The following is an 18,308-nucleotide window of genomic DNA, read 5'->3' as shown; positions in this document are numbered from 1 at the left end:
ATGTTGACCTTTTTGCATGTCGACCGAGTGACCATGTTGACCTAATGCACAGCGTCCAAACGTGGTCGACCCAATGTATGTCGACATAACTCATGTCGACTTAATGACCGCCATCCGTTCTCCCCTTGTGCCTTTATTTCTCTTACTTGTACAATTAGGTGATATTGCATACGATCCAGACGATATTGTCCGGTTCATAACAATATCATCTAGTGTGTACAGATGATATATCGCACAATGCACACTCCCGCAGTTGGTCTGCGATGTTGCCCGTCGGACCTGCATGCAAGTCTGACGAGTGATATCGCAGATGAGGGCCTTGTTGTCGACTGCAGCATGGCCGCCCCCGTCATCGACAAGTGTGTAAGCACTTGCTGATGTTGGGTCCAGTCGTAGACATTGCATAGTCTGCAATGTCGTCCTAGTGTGTACGAACCCTAACATTTATACTCAATACCCCTTTTGATGGCACATAACCAGAGCTGGCCCTAACCAATATGATGCCCTAGGCAAGATTTTGGCTGGTGCCCCCTAGTCAGCTGTCAGCTCTGCTAACGACAGGTGCCTTTTGTTTATGAATATGCATCACATTATTTGCATTACTATGTGGCTAGGATGCACAAGCAGCTTCTGCTGATTAAAATTATATGCAGCATGCCTATATTCTGTGTGCGACTGCGGCTGTATCTGCATACGAAATGCTACATTACAGTGATTTCCAAGAATTTACTGCAACATAGCATTTCGTATGCAGATACAGCCGCAGTCACACACAGAATATAGGCATGCCGCATATCATTTTAATCAGCAGAAGCTGCTGGTGCCCCTAAGCATATCAAATGCCCTAGGAATTTGCCTAGTTTGCCTATGCCTAAGGCCGGCTCTGCACATAACCCCTGGTTTTCTGTATATACCTTGTACTTGTCCTATATTGTCGCTAACTGTAACTGCTTTTTTTCTTGTTTTGCTTATTTATGTACTCAGTAACAGGTGCTGCGGATGTCATATAATATATAAATAAAAGATAATTATCATAATAATAATAATGACGGTGTTATATTGAATTTGGGAGCTCAGCTATTAGGAAACCACATTTCCTATAACCAGGCATATGATGACATATCCTCCAGCTGTACCTTTTTGGCAGGTACAGTACCTTTTTTATGGTCTGTACCGATTTTTGGCTCTCCAAACTTCCACTGAAAGTATAGGAAAAGGCCTGTGGCCACGCCCCATTCCTAATTTGTACCGATTTGTATGTGTAAAATGTTGGAGGGTATGTGATGATGATCACACCCATAAGAAGTGTTATGGAGGAGGAAAGTAAAAGTGAATGTAGGTTACTCAGGGACAAGTAGGAGAGATAGTAGTAAGTGCTATGTATGACAGCTGGTGGCGGTGTGCTGCTGCTGCACGGTGTCAGTCAGTAGTATAATGTATGACAGCAGTGCTGCTGGTGCCAGTCAGACAAGAGCACAGTGTGCGCGCCTGCATTCGTGTCCCCGCAGCTGACCCCTCCCCTTCCCCGCCCCGGACACTGCGCCTGCGCGGCGGATGGAACGTTCCCCCGGGCCTTGCAGTGCGTGACGTCGGCAGCCTCCGCCCTCCACCGCTTTGCTGCATCACCAGCTCCTGCACTACTCACTGCACAGGCCCCGAGCACCCCCTGACCACTGCATGCACTGCTCCTCACCGGAGAGCACCCCGGAGGAGACATGGCCAAATCCGAGCAGGTCCTAGTCCTGGAGCCTCAGCACGAGCTCAAATTCAAAGGTAGCTAAACCTGGGGCGGCGTCCGCCATTTTCTAGCGCGGGCGAGGGGTAGCTGGGGGTTACCCCTGGGGTGCAGGGGTTGGGAGAAGGACGGGCGTCATGCGGGGTCTCCGCCCCATGGGGGATTGCACAACATTCTGTGTGTAGGGAAAAATATGTATGTTGCAATGTGTCTCACATGACATGTATTATGTCCACGATATCGTTATAACATGTATTATGTCCACGATATCGTTATATGGTATATTATAAGATCATGTATCCCCCTCTTTATATGTCATGCATGTACTAAGTATTCTTATATGCTGCTTAATGTGTCCTTGCTATAAATGTATTGCGTTCTAGTCTGCATGTAACACCTTGTGTATGTCCACTGTAATGTTCCACATGATATAGCTCGGTGTAGAACTGGGAGATGTCTGCTCAGAACATGCTAGATCAGAGTAGAAACCTGATATAATTGCAGCACTGGGCCACAGCTGATGAGCACAGCTACTGTACACATATAGCATAGTAACGCAAGACTGAAGTGCAGGTCTGTGGCCCTTCCTCAAGGCCTGCCAGCTTCCAGTGCCTGGCATTAGCATATTATTGGTTTTATTCTCAGTAATTACTACAGCGAGTGTATTTCAGGAGAAGATAAACCCACAGGCTTTGAAAGTGCTAAGAAAAGCAGTGATTCATATTACTAATATCAGGATGTCAAGGACACTATATTTAGTTACATTATTTGGCCTTTAATATATTGTGGATTAGCTGGTGTAGTTCCTTGAATGTAAATGAAATTGTGAATTGTGCACATTAAATCTGAGTCTGTAATCTATAGGGAGCAGTATTGTACCTCCCATGTATAGGAATGCCCAACCTGCCTCTAGTTGCATATATACCAGCCATAGCTAGTCTAGCTTGCCAACCATAGACATTTTGAGAGCCACACATTTTCACAAGTTGTGTCCAACGTCATGCTATACAGCATAGGTCTGCAAACTCGGTCCTCATTACCCCACACAGTGCATGTTTTGCAGGTCTCCTCACAGTCACAAGTGAAGTAATTAACTCCACCTGCAGACCTTTTTAAAATGTGTCAGAGTAATTAATACACCTGTGCACCTGCTGGGTGACCTACGAAACATGCACTGTGTGGGATAATGAGGACCGAGTTTGCAGATCTATGCTATACAGCATGGTCACCCCCAGTTTTCATAGTGTGCTACAGATCAACATGCTGAATGTGGAACCTGCATAAAATTGACACCTGAAATAAACTGGTGTTTGGGGGGCAGGGGGTACTTATTACATTTTTATTTTTAACAAACAGACATGTTATTAGTGTGAGATATATTGTTAAAACCTTATTTTTTTTACTTTATATTGTATATTTTTACTAAATATTTACATTTGTCCCGAGTTGTGTTACTGTCACTTCTGTTTGTTTTGTGTACACTTTCATCCTTCTGTACAGTTCTCCTGTATCGTAAACATGGTGTTACTTCTGCAACGTAAGCTTTGTACTGACTGGATGACTGCAAAGTCTGTTCACCATTCCATGCACTTATCAGTAAAGTGTGTCCTATGCCCCTGATGTTACATCAGATTGTATTACTGGCCAGAGTCAAAGTGCTGCACTGATTCAGCCGCCATCGCGTGGGTGCCGTAATTTCAGTTGTTTTAGAAAGGATAATACATGATGCATGTCTATCTGCAGGTGTTCTGGAAGTGGAAACTGATATGATTTTTTTTTTTTTTTATAAGGACCTCCTGTTATATTTAATAGTAAAAAATAATAAAGATGCTCAATAAAACTATTAACTTCACTATTCTACATTGTAACTTAGAAAATACCAACCTTAAGGTTTCTTTCGTTCCTGCTATGTAGAGTTACAACTTGTATAAGGGTGCGCTATTTTGTTGAGCATTCTGCAAAAGGTTGCTTACCATTCTGTACTCAGTGCAGGGTTCTGTTTATTTTATTTTTCTTACCCAGACCATAGAAGGCGACTTTCAGGGTCACATTTCTTAGTTTATTTGGTGTTTGACCATTGCATAGTACTCTAACTGCTCTTGGTCCTACAATGTGGTCGATTCAATTCACCGACAGTTGAATAGCGCCGGGAATTAGCTCCCAGCGCTATTCAATTCAGCTCAAGTTAAGTCGGCGAATGCAGGTTAAGTCGGACTTAACAGGTTGATTTGTCGGGAGAACGGGCATTCTCTGACTTAACTCCCTGCCGCGATGCTGATTCTGCGGCAGCACTTTTGGTGGATTTCTTCTCTCATCCCCCAGGGGTGAGAGAAGAATTCCCGACAATTGAGTGTCACTTGGCGCTGTATTGAATAGCGTCGGGAGCTAATTCCCGGCGCTATTCAACTGTCGGTGAATTGAATCGACCGCAATGTGTTTTTAGCTTGTGGTCCTTCTTTGTTTTGTTTTTTTCTCGAGAACTTGGGATATATTTTGTAAAAGGCATAACAAATAAAAATAATTAGATTTTACTCCATCTGTGTATCAGTAAAGGTTTGTATTTAAAAAAAAACAAACAAAAAAAACAACATACACAACTTACTGTTTACCCTGCAGATTTTACAATGCATTATCTTTCTTGGAGTGCATCGTGGTTTGCTTCCTCTGGGACTGTGTAACCGTATACAGGATCACTTCCATTCTTTACCCATTAGAGTTTACTGGTGCTAGGTCATTATGGTAAGGACTTTTGTATCTTCACCATACAAGCGTTCTATAAAAATGTGACACTAATTCCAAAATTCAACCTTATTTTTTTTACCCAGCACTACATTATTCACTAAATTTCTCCTTCTGATTTGGGAAAGCGCTATAGGAGTGTAGTCTAAGGCTTTGTTTTGCCATTCATTCCACTTTCCCTCTGTAGTTTCTTCTTTCCTTGTTCCCTGAATTTCAGTCTTCAGAACCTAGGCTCTGGATTTATTATGTAAGACTTTTATGGTTTATTATATCATTATCAGAAATCAGTACTGTGTGTATATAACCATTTTTTTTTTTGTGTGTTCTCTAGTTTTCTACTAGTAAAACTCTAGAATGATGTGAATATGTAGTAACAGTTATGTGCATTAAAGTATTGTAGTAAGACTGCTGTAGAATGTTTGAAGTAGTAATGCACAGTTATGCTTAAAGGGCTACTGATCCTAAAATACATGTCCATTTTAATGCAATCATTAACATTTTTGTAATGATTACACATGTACTGTACATGTAAAAGCTTCCCTGCTATAAAATAAGGTATTTGACATTTTATGTGGTATAGCCATATGCAAGCTGATGCCAACATTTTGGCCACCAAATGCACTGTTCAGCCTCCTTGTATATGTTGTCTTTCTGCTGGTTTAGTATGTATGATCGAGAGTCACTTTGTCCACAGTGACTATGTTGATATCAGAATGCAGACCCAGCATGCTGACAAGGATAACATGCCAACACCTGCATCTGGGATCAACAAGTTACTGCTGAAACCATGACTACACCCCCTTTCCCGATAATCAGGATGATGCATATATACTGTTTAACTTTAAGGGGGCGATTCATTTGTTTGCACAGACGGCCGTGACTGCTGGGCACCTGACAGAGCAATTCAATTGTTGGTCCATTCAGGCATGCGCAGGCATTTCAGCTAGCAAGCTCCTTGAGGTGGCGAACAGAAATGTGCGAAATGTTATGTATCTGCCACAACAACACTTTTTGTGCGTCCAGAACTTTAGTTAGATTAGCTGCTTTACGCGGATAAACCTGGCACTGTAGGGCACGATCAGTGCGAAAAACAAACATTTAAATTGCACCCTCCACTTTTGACGGGAGATCGGGCATGAAAAGTTTGTTTATATAATGTAGGTTACATTTTTATTAAATGGTCATTTAACTTTCATGCTTATGTTTAATAATTGAAAGGAAACTAACCCTTTGGGCCAGATTCAAATGTCCCCCCCCCCCCCCCTCCCCTCCTGTGATCGCGCCCGCTGGCAGCTGTTCTAATGTTGCTGCCGACGGGCGTGACAATTTAATTTCAGCTCGCTACCCACGGGGCTAGTGAGCTGAAATGCGCGTAAAGAGAACTTTTCACGCTTGCGCCCGTTACGTTAGTCGGGTTTAGGTGCTTTGCGCTCCTAAACCCGAGTGTAATGGGCGCAATAAGTGGGGGCATTTGAATATCTCCCTGCAATCTCCCGTCACTTTAGACGGGAGATCGGGGGTGCAATAACATTTGAATTCCTCCCTTTGTTTGAGGTCAGTGTAACTGTACTGGCAGTACAGCTTGGTGCTGTGTACGTACACATTTTTTCACTAAATTGTGTCAGTGAAGCCAGGCTGGATTGGAAAACTATAGAGTAAACATTTAACCTATTAAAAATGATTTAATCCTGCCTGAATGAAAGATTATGGCTGCACCTAGTCAGTAAAACTGAGATTATGGATCTAATATAAGCATTACACATTGTAGCATTTATACATAGGGACCTATTAGGAGTTTATATTTGCTGGATGGGCTTTGTCAGTGCATTTCTCTCCCACACTGATTGAATGCAGTCATGTTGTAGGCTAACCTATCATTTCCCTGGGACCATAGATATTGCTAATGGCAATCATATTTGCCAGTATACATTACAATGCAGACTTGAGACCAGTGAGTGATTTCATTTTCTCTGACGTCCTAGTGGATGCTGGGACTCCGTAAGGACCATGGGGAATAGCGGCTCCGCAGGAGACAGGGCACAAAATAAAAGCTTAAGGATCAGGTGGTGTGCACTGGCTCCTCCCCCTATGACCCTCCTCCAAGCCTCAGTTAGATTTTTGTGCCCGGCCGAGAAGGGTGCAATCTAGGTGGGTCTCCTGAGCTGCTTAGAATAAAAGTTTAGTTTAGGTTTTTTTATTTTCAGTGAGTCCTGCTGGCAACAGGCTCACTGCATCGTGGGACTAAGGGGAGAAGAAACGGACTCACCTGAGTGCAGAGTGGATCGGGTTTCTTAGGCTACTGGACATTAGCTCCAGAGGGACGATCACAGGTTCAGCCTGGATGGGTCACCGGAGCCGCGCCGCCGTCCCCCTTACAGAGCCAGAAGAGACGAAGAGGTCCGGTGAAATCGGCGGCAGAAGACATCCTGTCTTCAGTCTAAGGTAGCGCACAGCACCGCAGCTGTGCGCCATTGCTCTCAGCACACTTCACACTCCGGTCACTGAGGGTGCAGGGCGCTGGGGGGGAGCGCCCTGAGACGCAATATAACAGTATATACCTTAGGTGGCAAAAAGAATACATCACATATAGCTCCTGGGCTATATGGATGTATTTTAACCCCTGCCATTTTTACACAGAAAAAGCGGGAGATAAGGACGTCGTGAAGGGGCGGAGCCTATCTCCTCAGCACACAAGCGCCATTTTCCCTCACAGCTCCGCTGGAAGGACGGCTCCCTGACTCTCCCCTGCAGTCCTGCTTCAGAATCAGGGTAAAAAAGAGAAGGGGGGGCATTTTTGGCAGCAAATAACGATAATAACAGCAGCTATAAGGGAATAACACTTATATAAGGTTATCCCTGTATATATATATAGCGCTGGGTGTGTGCTGGCAGACTCTCCCTCTGTCTCTCCAAAGGGCTAAGTGGGGTCCTGTCCTCTATCAGAGCATTCCCGGTGTGTGTGCTGTGTGTCGGTACGCGTGTGTCGACATGTATGAGGAGGAAAATGATGTGGAGGCGGAGCAGTTGCCTGTGTTGGTGATGTCACCCCCTAGGGAGTCGACACCTGACTGGATGATTGTATTTAAACAATTAAGTGATAATGTCAGCAATTTGCAAAAAACTGTTGACGACATGAGACAGCCGGCAAATCAATTAGTGCCTGTCCAGGCGTCTCAGACACCGTCAGGGGCGCTAAAACGCCCGTTACCTCAGTGGGTCGACACAGACCCTGACACAGATACTGAGTCTAGTGTCGACGGTGACGAGACAAACGTAATGTCCAGTAGGGCCACACGTTACATGATCACGGCAATGAAAGAGGCATTGAACCTTTCTGACACTACAAGTACCACAAAGAAGGGTATTATGTGGGGTGTGAAAAAACTACCAATAGTTTTTCCTGAGTCAGAGGAAATAAATGAGGTGTGTGATAAAGCGTGGGTTTCCCCCGATAAAAAACAGCTAATTTCTAAAAAATTATTAGCATTATATCCCTTCCCGCCAGAGGTTAGGGCGCGTTGGGAAACACCCCCTAGGGTAGATAAGGCGCTCACACGTTTATCTAAACAAGTAGCGTTACCGTCTCCTGATACGGCCACCCTCAAAGAACCAGCTGATAGAAGGCTGGAAAATATCCTAAAAAGTATATACACACATACTGGTGTTATACTGCGACCAGCAATCGCCTCAGCCTGGATGTGCAGTGCTGGAGTCGCATGGTCGGATTCCCTGACTGAGAATATTGATACCCTGGATAGGGACAATATTTTGTTAACTATAGAACATTTAAAGGATGCATTACTATATATGCGTGATGCACAGAGGGATATTTGCACCCTGGCATCAAGAGTAAGTGCTATGTCCATCTCTGCCAGAAGAGCGTTATGGACGCGACAGTGGTCAGGGGATGCGGATTCCAAACGGCACATGGAAGTATTGCCGTATAAAGGGGAGGGGTTATTTGGGGCTGGTCTATCGGACCTGGTGGCCACGGCAACGGCTGGAAAATCCACCTTTTTACCCCAGGTCACTTCACATCAGCAGAAAAAGACACCGTCTTTTCAAACTCAGTCCTTTCGTTCCCATAAGTACAAGCGAGCAAAAGGCCACTCTTTTCTGCCCCGGGGCAGAGGAAGAGGAAAAAGACTGCACCATGCAGCCGCTTCCCAGGAGCAGAAGCCCTCCCCTGCTTCTGCCAAGTCTTCAGCATGACGCTGGGGCTTTACAAGCAGACTCAGATATGGTGGGGGCCCGTCTCAAGAATTTCAACGCGCAGTGGGCTCACTCGCAAGTGGATCCCTGGATTCTACAGGTAGTATCGCAGGGGTACAAACTGGAATTCGAGGCGTTTCCCCCTCGTCGGTTCCTGAAGTCTGCTTTACCAAAGTCTCCCTCCGACAGGGAGGCAGTTTTGGAAGCCATTCACAAGCTGTATTCCCAGCAGGTGATGATCAAGGTACCCCTCCTGCAACAAGGAAAGGGGTATTATTCCACGCTGTTTGTGGTACCGAAGCCGGACGGCTCGGTGAGACCAATTTTAAATCTGAAATCCTTGAACACTTACATAAAAAGGTTCAAATTCAAAATGGAGTCACTCAGAGCAGTGATAGCGAACCTGGAAGAAGGGGACTATATGGTGTCTCTGGACATCAAAGATGCTTATCTCCACGTCCCAATATACCCTTCTCACCAAGGGTACCTCAGGTTTGTAGTACAAAACTGTCATTATCAGTTTCAGACGCTGCCGTTTGGATTGTCCACGGCACCTCGGGTCTTTACCAAGGTAATGGCCGAAATGATGATTCTTCTACGAAGAAAAGGCATTTTAATTATCCCTTACTTGGACGATCTCCTGATAAGGGCAAGATCCAGGGAACAGTTAGAAGTCGGAGTAGCACTATCTCAGGTAGTGTTACGTCAGCACGGGTGGATTCTAAATATTCCAAAATCGCAGCTGATTCCAACGACACGTCTACTGTTCCTAGGAATGATTCTGGACACAGTCCAGAAGAAGGTGTTTCTCCCGGAGGAGAAGGCCAGGGAGTTATCCGAGCTAGTCAGGAACCTCCTAAAACCAGGCCAGGTCTCAGTGCATCAGTGCACGAGGGTCCTGGGAAAAATGGTGGCTTCTTACGAAGCGATTCCATTCGGAAGATTCCATGCAAGAACGTTTCAGTGGGATCTACTGGACAAATGGTCCGGATCGCATCTGCAGATGCATCAGCGGATAACCCTGTCGCCAAGGACAAGGGTGTCTCTCCTGTGGTGGCTGCAGAGTGCTCATCTACTAGAGGGCCGCAGATTTGGCATTCAGGATTGGATCCTGGTAACCACGGATGCCAGCCTGAGAGGCTGGGGAGCAGTCACACAGGGAAGGAATTTCCAGGGCTTGTGGTCAAGCATGGAAACATCTCTTCATATAAACATTCTGGAACTAAGGGCCATTTACAATGCCCTAAGTCAAGCAAAACCTCTGCTTCAGGGTCAGGCGGTGTTGATCCAATCGGACAACATCACGTCAGTCGCCCACGTAAACAGACAGGGCGGCACGAGAAGCAGGAGGGCAATGGCAGAAGCTGCAAGGATTCTTCGCTGGGCGGAAAATCATGTGATAGCACTGTCAGCAGTGTTCATTCCGGGAGTGGACAACTGGGAAGCAGACTTCCTCAGCAGACACGACCTTCACCCGGGAGAGTGGGGACTTCACCCAGAAGTCTTCCACCTGATTGTAAACCGTTGGGAAAAACCAAAGGTGGACATGATGGCGTCACGTCTAAACAAAAAACTGGACAGATATTGCGCCAGGTCAAGGGACCCTCAGGCAATAGCAGTGGACGCTCTGGTAACGCCGTGGGTGTACCAGTCAGTGTATGTGTTCCCTCCTCTGCCTCTCATACCAAAAGTACTGAGAATCATAAGAAGGAGAGGAGTAAGAACTATACTCGTGGTTCCGGATTGGCCAAGAAGGACTTGGTACCCGGAACTTCAAGAGATGCTCACGGACGAACCGTGGCCTCTACCTCTAAGAAAGGACCTGCTACTGCAGGGGCCTTGTCTGTTCCAAGACTTACCGCGGCTGCGTTTGACGGCATGGCGGTTGAACGCCGGATCCTGAGGGAAAAAGGCATTCCAGAAGAAGTCATTCCTACTCTGGTCAAAGCCAGGAAGGACGTAACCGCAAAACATTATCACCGCATTTGGCATAAATATGTTGCGTGGTGTGAGGCCAAGAGGGCCCCTACAGAGGAATTTCAACTGTGTCGTTTCCTTCATTTCCTGCAAACAGGACTGTCTATGGGCCTAAAATTAGGGTCCATTAAGGTTCAAATTTCGGCCCTGTCGATTTTCTTCCAGAAAGAACTGGCTTCAGTACCTGAAGTTCAGACATTTGTAAAAGGGGTGCTGCACATACAGCCTCCTTTTGTGCCTCCAGTGGCACCTTGGGATCTCAATGTGGTGTTGAGTTTTCTAAAGTCACATTGGTTTGAACCACTTTCCACTGTGGACTTAAAATATCTCACATGGAAGGTGTCGATGCTGTTAGCCTTGGCTTCAGCCAGGCGTGTGTCAGAATTGGCGGCTTTATCATATAAAAGCCCTTACTTAATTTTTCATTCTGACAGGGCGGAATTGAGGACTCGTCCTCAATTTCTACCTAAGGTGGTTTCTGCATTTCACATGAACCAACCTATTGTGGTACCTGCGGCTACCAGGGACTTAGAGGACTCTAAGTTGCTTGACGTTGTCAGGGCCTTGAAAATATGTTTCCAGGACGGCTGGAGTCAGAAAATCTGACTCGCTGTTTATCCTGTATGCACCCAACAAGCTGGGTGCTCCTGCTTCTAAGCAGACGATTGCTCGTTGGATTTGTAGTACAATTCAGCTTGCACATTCTGTGGCAGGATTGCCACAGCCAAAATCAGTAAAAGCCCATTCCACAAGGAAAGTGTGCTCATCTTGGGCGGCTGCCCGAGGGGTCTCGGCTTTACAACTTTGCCGAGCAGCTACTTGGTCAGGGGCAAACACGTTTGCTAAATTCTACAAATTTGATACCCTGGCTGAGGAGGACCTGGAGTTCTCTCATTCGGTGCTGCAGAGTCATCCGCACTCTCCCGCCCGTTTGGGAGCTTTGGTATAATCCCCATGGTCCTTACGGAGTCCCAGCATCCACTAGGACGTCAGAGAAAATAAGATTTTACTTACCGATAAATCTATTTCTCGTAGTCCGTAGTGGATGCTGGGCGCCCATCCCTAGTGCGGATTGTCTGCAATACTTGTATATAGTTATTGTTACAAAAAATCGGGTTATTATTGTTGTGAGCCATCTTTTCAGAGGCTCCTTTGCGTTTATCATACTGTTAACTGGGTTCAGATCACAAGTTGTACGGTGTGATTGGTGTGGCTGGTATGAGTCTTACCCGGGATTCAATATCCTTCCTTATTATGTACGCTCGTCCGGGCACAGTATCCTAACTGAGGCTTGGAGGAGGGTCATAGGGGGAGGAGCCAGTGCACACCACCTGATCCTTAAGCTTTTATTTTGTGCCCTGTCTCCTGCGGAGCCGCTATTCCCCATGGTCCTTACGGAGTCCCAGCATCCACTACGGACTACGAGAAATAGATTTATCGGTAAGTAAAATCTTATTTTTTTTTTTTTTTTTCATGCCCAATCTCCTGTTTTAGGTGCGTGGAGTTCACAGGGCAATATTCAAGTGTGGTGGGTTATTTTTTTTTTTGTGACCATCACTCCCAAACAGACTGGGTTTAGCTGCATAAAGCATCTGTACCCCGTGTAAACTAATGGGCAAGATGCAAAAAGTGCTGTTTGGGAGCACAAGCAGCATACTTTCTGCCCATTTCAGCTCGCAACCTCAGGAGGCTATGAGTTGAAATTTGTCCCCCAGTGGCTATTCACGCCCGAACACAAGCGTGTGCTTAAACTGCAGCCAGAATTACAGATTGCAATAAAACCCATCAATACTAACGCTTACAAGTTTAAACTATGCTTCTATGTTCGGTACGTGGATATAGTGGTCATAGGGGCTCGATTCAGTTTAGCGAGATCTGAATAGTGCTGGGAAGGAGACCCGGAGCTATTCAATTTATCGCACTATTAAGCCCGACTAGAGGATTCCTGCTTGCAATCCTCCAGAGGTGCTAACAGAAATCTGACTAAACTTGTGGCGCAATGCTGTTTTCTGCATTTAACGCAGCACAAACGGCATCACAGCAGTTACGTTGGAGAATGCTGTTTGCATTGGCTAAACACCTGATTTAAGGCGTGGTAACCGACACTTGTGCAGGGAGCGAATGGGACAATTGAATAGCTCCGGGACCTCCTTCCCGACTCTATTCAGATCGCGTTAAAATTAATCAAGCTCATAGTGTGACGTGTTATAGGACTAGTTTTTAATTTGGTGAATTCTGGTTACTGGGTTTTTCCCCCCCTCCTTCGTCCTAGAGGATGCTGGGGACTCCAAAAGGACCATGGGGTATAGACGGGATCTGCAGGAGACATGGGCACTTTAAGACTTTAAATGGGTGTGAACTGGCTCCTCCCTCGATGCCCCTCCTCCAGACCTCAGTTAGATTCTGTGCCCAGAGGAGACTGGTCACACACTAGGGGAGCTCTACAGAGTTTCTCTAAAAATACTTTTGTTAGGTTTTTTATTTTCAGGGAGCACTGCTGGCAACAGGTTCCCTGCTTCGTGGGACTGAGGGGAGAGAAGCAGACCTACTTCTGTGAGTTGAAAGGCCCTGCTTCTTAGGCTACTGGACACCATTAGCTCCTGAGTGTCTGATCACTTGGGTGACCTAGCTGCTCGTTCCCGGGGCCGCGCCGCCGTCCCCCTCACAGAGCCAGAAGTAAGAAGACAGGTGAGTAACCGAAGCAAAGAAGACTTCAGTGAAGGCGGCAGAAGACTTCGGTCTTCCTGAGGTACCGCGCAGCGGTCGCGCTGCGCGCCATTGCTCCCCCACACACAGGCACTGCATGGGTGCAGGGCTCAGGGGGTGCGCTCTGGGCAGCAATAAAAACCTCATAATTTGTGATTGCCATGTATGTGGAGTGTGGAGGCACTATCGGGGACCCCCGCCAGTGTAAAAAATTGTGGGACGGAAGCGCGCCATGTAGGGGGTGGGGCTTCGTCCTCCAGCTCTAACAAGCGCCATTTTTTGTCCACAGCTTGCTGCAGAGACGCTGCTCCTGGCCCTTCACTGCTGGCACAAGTAACAGGGTGCTAAAAACGAGGGGGGGGCACTAAAATTGGTGTTGGTTATTATTATTAATATATAACAGCGCTTATAGGTCTGGGGCATTGTTTAATTCTTCAGACCGGTGGGGCGCTGGGTGTGAGCTGGCAATCTCCCTCTCTGTCTCTCTGAAAGGCCTTACTGTGGGTCTGTCCCCTTTAGCCCAGTGTGTTTGGGGGTGTCGGTACGCATGTGTCGGCATGTCTGAGGGTGAATGCTCTTCCCAGGAGGAGGCTCGTGTGGGGGCTGAACAGAATGAGGGAGTGACTCCGTCGGCACCGCCGACTGCTGATTGGGTTGAGATGTGGAGTGTTTTAAATAAAAGTGTGGCTTTGTTGCATAAGAGGTTGGACAAATCCGACTCTCAGAACCAAGCATGGAGGCAATCCATGGGAGAGTTAGTGCCACACAATCAGACCCCTTCGGGGTCCCAAAAACGTTAATTTACCCAGATATCAGACACTGATACCGACACGGATTCCGACTCCAGTGTCGACTATAATGATGCAAAGTTACATCCTAAGGTGGCTAAGAGTATTCAATACATGATTGTGGTAATAAAAGATGTTACATATCACGGAAGACCCCGCTGTCCCTGAGACAAGCGTCTGTATGTTTAAGGGGAAGAAGCCGGAGGTAACGTTTCCTCCCTCGCATGAACTGAATGCTCTCTTTGAAAGGGCCTGGGAAACTCTGTACAAACGGTGTCGGATTCCCAGAAGAATTGCTATGGCATACCAGTTTCCTTCTCAGGATAGGGTTAGGTGGGAGTCAACACCCACGGTGGACAAAGCTCTAGCACGCTTGTCCAAGAAGGTGGCGCTACCGTCCCTTGAGATGGCAGCCTTTAAGGATCCGGCTGATCGTAGGCAGGAAGCTACCCAGAAATCTATTTGTGTCACGACAGGTACGCTGCTCAGGCCGGCCGTGGCAGCGGCATGGGTGAGTAACGCTATTGAAAAGTGGGCAGATACCTTGTCAGCTGAAATGGACACCCTGGATAGAGATAGAGTGCTGTTGACACTGGGTCATATCAGGGACGCTGCAGTCTATCTAAAGGAGACTGAGAGATATTGGCCTCTTGGGATCAAGGGCCAATGCCATGGCGATCTCGGCTAGGAGGGCGTTGTGGACTCATCAATGGAATAGTAATGCTGATTCTAAGAAGGCTATGGAGGCTCTGCCCTATAAGGGTGGAGTTTTGTTTGGTGAAGGCCTCACGGACCTGGTTTCTAAAGATACCGCGGGTAAGTCCTTTTTTCTCCATTTTGTCCCTCCACAGCAAAAGAAAACGCCTCAGTACCAGATGCAGTCCTTTCGGTCGCAAAAATTCCAGAAAGGACGTGGGTCATCCTTCCTTGCGGCAAGAGGTAAGGGAAAAGGAAAAAGATCGCCGGCTGTGGCAGGCTCCCAGGAGCAGAAGTCCTCCCCGGCTTCTGCCAAATTCACCGCATGACGCTGGGGCTCCCCTACGGGAGTCCGCACCGGTGGGGGCACGTCTTCAGCTCTTCAGTCAGGTCTGGGTTCTCTCGGGCCTGTATCCTTGGGTGCTGGAAATTGTGTCCCAAGGATACAAACTGGAGTTTCAAGACGTGCCTCCACACCAATTTTTCAAATCGGCCTTGCCAGCTTCTCTTCCGGAAAGAGAGGTAGTGTGTACGGCAATACAAAAGCTGTGTCAGCAGCGAGTTATTGTCGCGGTACCCCCGTCACAACGGGGAGAAGGGTTTTATTCAAGCCTGTTTGTGGTCCCGAAGCTGGATGGCTCGGTCAGACCGATTCTGAACTTAAAATCCCTCAATCTGTATTTGAAAAGTTTCAAATTCAAGATGGAGTCTCTCTGAGCAGTGATCTCCAGTCTGGAGGGGGGGGGGGGGGATTTTATGGTGTCAGTCGACATAAAGGATGCATACCTACATGTCCCCATATATCCTCCTAATCAGACGTTCTTGAGGTTCGCTGTTCAGGATTGTCGCTACCAATTTCAGACGTTGCCGTTTGGTCTTTCCACGGCCCCGAGGATTTTCACCAAAGTAATGGCGGAAATTATGGTGCTCCTGCGCAAGCAAGGGGTCACCGTTATCCCATACTTGGACGATCTCCTGATAAAGGCGAGATCAAGGGAGCAGTTACTAAAAAGCGTTGCGCTCTCCCTGAAGGTGCTGCAACAACATGGCTGGCTCCTAAATTTACCAAAGTCGCAGTTAATTCCGACAACTCGGCTGTCGTTTTTGGGCATTATTCTGGACACGGAACTGCAGAGGATCTTTCTCCCGTTGGAAAAGGCTCAGGAACTCCAGAACATGGTCAAGGAACTTCTGAAACCGCCTAGAGCAGCGGTGGCCAACCTGTGGCTCTTGAGCCTCATGCGGCTCTTTCTTTATTCAAATGTGGCTCCCGACACTCGAAGTCACGTGACCACAACAGATCCAGAAACTGCTGCACTCCAGCCAGACAGGCAGCAGCAGCACTACGGAGACTGAGAACTGAGATAGCCAGATACTAGAGGTGAGACACCCACTGGCAAACAAAGGACACATAAGGGGCTGCTGCAATGGCCCGAGGTGTATTTTTTTTGGGGGGGCTGTAGTGACACATGAGGGTCCTGGCAGGAGTGACACAGGAGAAAGCTGGCAGGAGTGATTTATGGGGGAGCTAGCTGTAGTGACATACTGTAGGAGTGTGCTAGCATGAGTGATGCATGAGGTAGCTGGCTGAAGTGACACAGTAGGGTATGTGGAAGTGGCTTTTTAAATGTATTTTATGTTGGATCTCGCTTTAAAAATGTATTTTATGTTGGATCTGGCTTTAAAAATGTATTTTATGTGGATCTGGCTTTTTAAATGTATTTTATACCAGAGACGTGGCCTAGCAGACACAAGACTACACCCCATTTTTGCATGTGCGCCTGTGGCTTGATGTCGGCTCTTTGACGTGCCTAACGAGATTTTTTGGCTCTTTGTTTCTGACTGGTTGGCCACCCCTGGCCTAGAGTGTCGATTCATCACTGCACTCGAGTGCTGGGGAAAATGGTGGCGGCCTACGAGGCCATTCAGTTTGGCAGATTCCATGCAAGAACTTTTCAGTGGGACCTGCTGGACAAGTGGTCCGGGTCCCATCTGCACATGCATCGGAAGATAAGCCTGTCCCCCAGGGCCAGGGTTTCTCTCCTGTGGTGGCTCCAAAGTGCTCACCTTCTAGAGGGTCGCAGGTTCCGGATCCAGGATTGGGTTCTGGTGACCACGGGCGCGAGTCTCCGAGGTTGGAGAGCAGTCACACAGGGACAAAATTTCCAGGGAAAATGGTCAAGCCAGGAAGCTTGTCTGCACATAAACGTGCTGGAGTTAAGGGCCATCTACAACGGCCTTCGGCAAGCGGAACATCTTCTTCTTTGCGACCTGCCCGTCCTGATTCAGTCGGACAACATTACAGCCGTGGCGCACATAAACCGCGTGGGCAGAACAAAGAGCAGAGCGGCAATGGCGGAGGCCACCAAGATTCTGGGCGGAAAAACATGCAAGCGCTCTGTCAGCGGTCTTCATTCCAGGAGTGGACAACTGGGAAGCAGACTTCCTCAGCAGACACGATCTCCATCCAGGAGAGTGGGGTCTTCATCAAGAGGTCTTTGCAGAAGTGACAAGTCGTTGAGGACTTCCTCAAATAGACATGATGGCGTCTCGCCTCAACAAGAAGCTTCAGACATATTGTTCCAGGTCGAGGGACCCTCAAGCAATAGCAGTGGACGCACTGGTGACTCCGTGGGTGTTTCAGTCGGTCTATGTGTTCCCTCCACTTCCACTCATCCCAAAGGTGATAAGGATCATAAGAAGAACAAGGGTTCAGGCGATACTCATTGTTCCAGATTGGCCACGGAGGGCCTGGTATCCGGATCTTCAGGAATTACTCACAGGAGATCACTGGCCTCTTCCTCTAAGAGAGGACCTGTTACAGCAGGGGCCGTGCGTGTTCCAGGACTTAACGCGGTTTCGTTTGACGGCATGGCGGTTGAACGCCAAATCCTAGCAAGAAAGGGTATTCCCGGGGAAGTCATCCCCACTTTACTTAAAGCTAGAAAGGAGGTAACGGCGAAGCATTATCACCGTATTTGGAGAAAATATGTGTCTTGGTGTGAATCCAAGAAGGCTCCTACGGAAGAATTTCAGCTGGGTCGTTTTCTCCACTTTTTACAAGTAGGTGTGGATGCGGGCCTGAAGTTAGGCTCCATTAAAGTGCAGGTTTCGGCCTTATCAATTTTCTTTCAAAGGGAATTGGCCTCACTTCCAGAAGTACAGACTTTTGTGAAGGGTGTGCTGCACATCCAACCTCCCTTTGTTCCCCCAGTGGCACCGTGGGACCTTAACGTGGTGTTATAGTTCCTTACGTCACATTGGTTTGAACCTTTACAAACGGTTGAGTTGAAATTTCTCACTTGGAAAGTAGTCATGCTATTGGCCTTGGCGTCCGCAAGGCGGGTGTCCGAATTGGCGGCTTTGTCCCACAAAAGCACCTATCTGATTTTCCATGTGGATAGGGCGGAATTGAGAACTCGTCAACAATTTCTGCCTAAGGTGGTTTCGTCGTT

The 18,308-nt window shown here is 47.3% G+C and overlaps 1 protein-coding gene across 1 annotated transcript in view; it reads left to right on the top strand.

Moving 5' to 3' along the window:
• The first annotated feature begins 1,518 nt into the window (after window positions 1–1,518).
• Window positions 1,519–18,308, top strand: part of VAPB (VAMP associated protein B and C) — a 214,810-nt gene continuing 198,020 nt past the window's right edge. The window contains exon 1 of the mRNA XM_063959397.1: window positions 1,519–1,773. Coding sequence (XP_063815467.1) covers window positions 1,716–1,773 — 58 coding nt within the window. The 5' untranslated portion in view covers window positions 1,519–1,715. The remainder of the gene's footprint in view (window positions 1,774–18,308) is intronic.

Source organism: Pseudophryne corroboree, chromosome 3 (genome assembly GCF_028390025.1).
Source record: "Pseudophryne corroboree isolate aPseCor3 chromosome 3, aPseCor3.hap2, whole genome shotgun sequence".
NCBI lineage: Eukaryota > Metazoa > Chordata > Amphibia > Anura > Myobatrachidae > Pseudophryne > Pseudophryne corroboree.
Note: the sequence above shows the minus strand (reverse complement) of the source record. Positions and strands in the feature narration are given on the sequence as shown.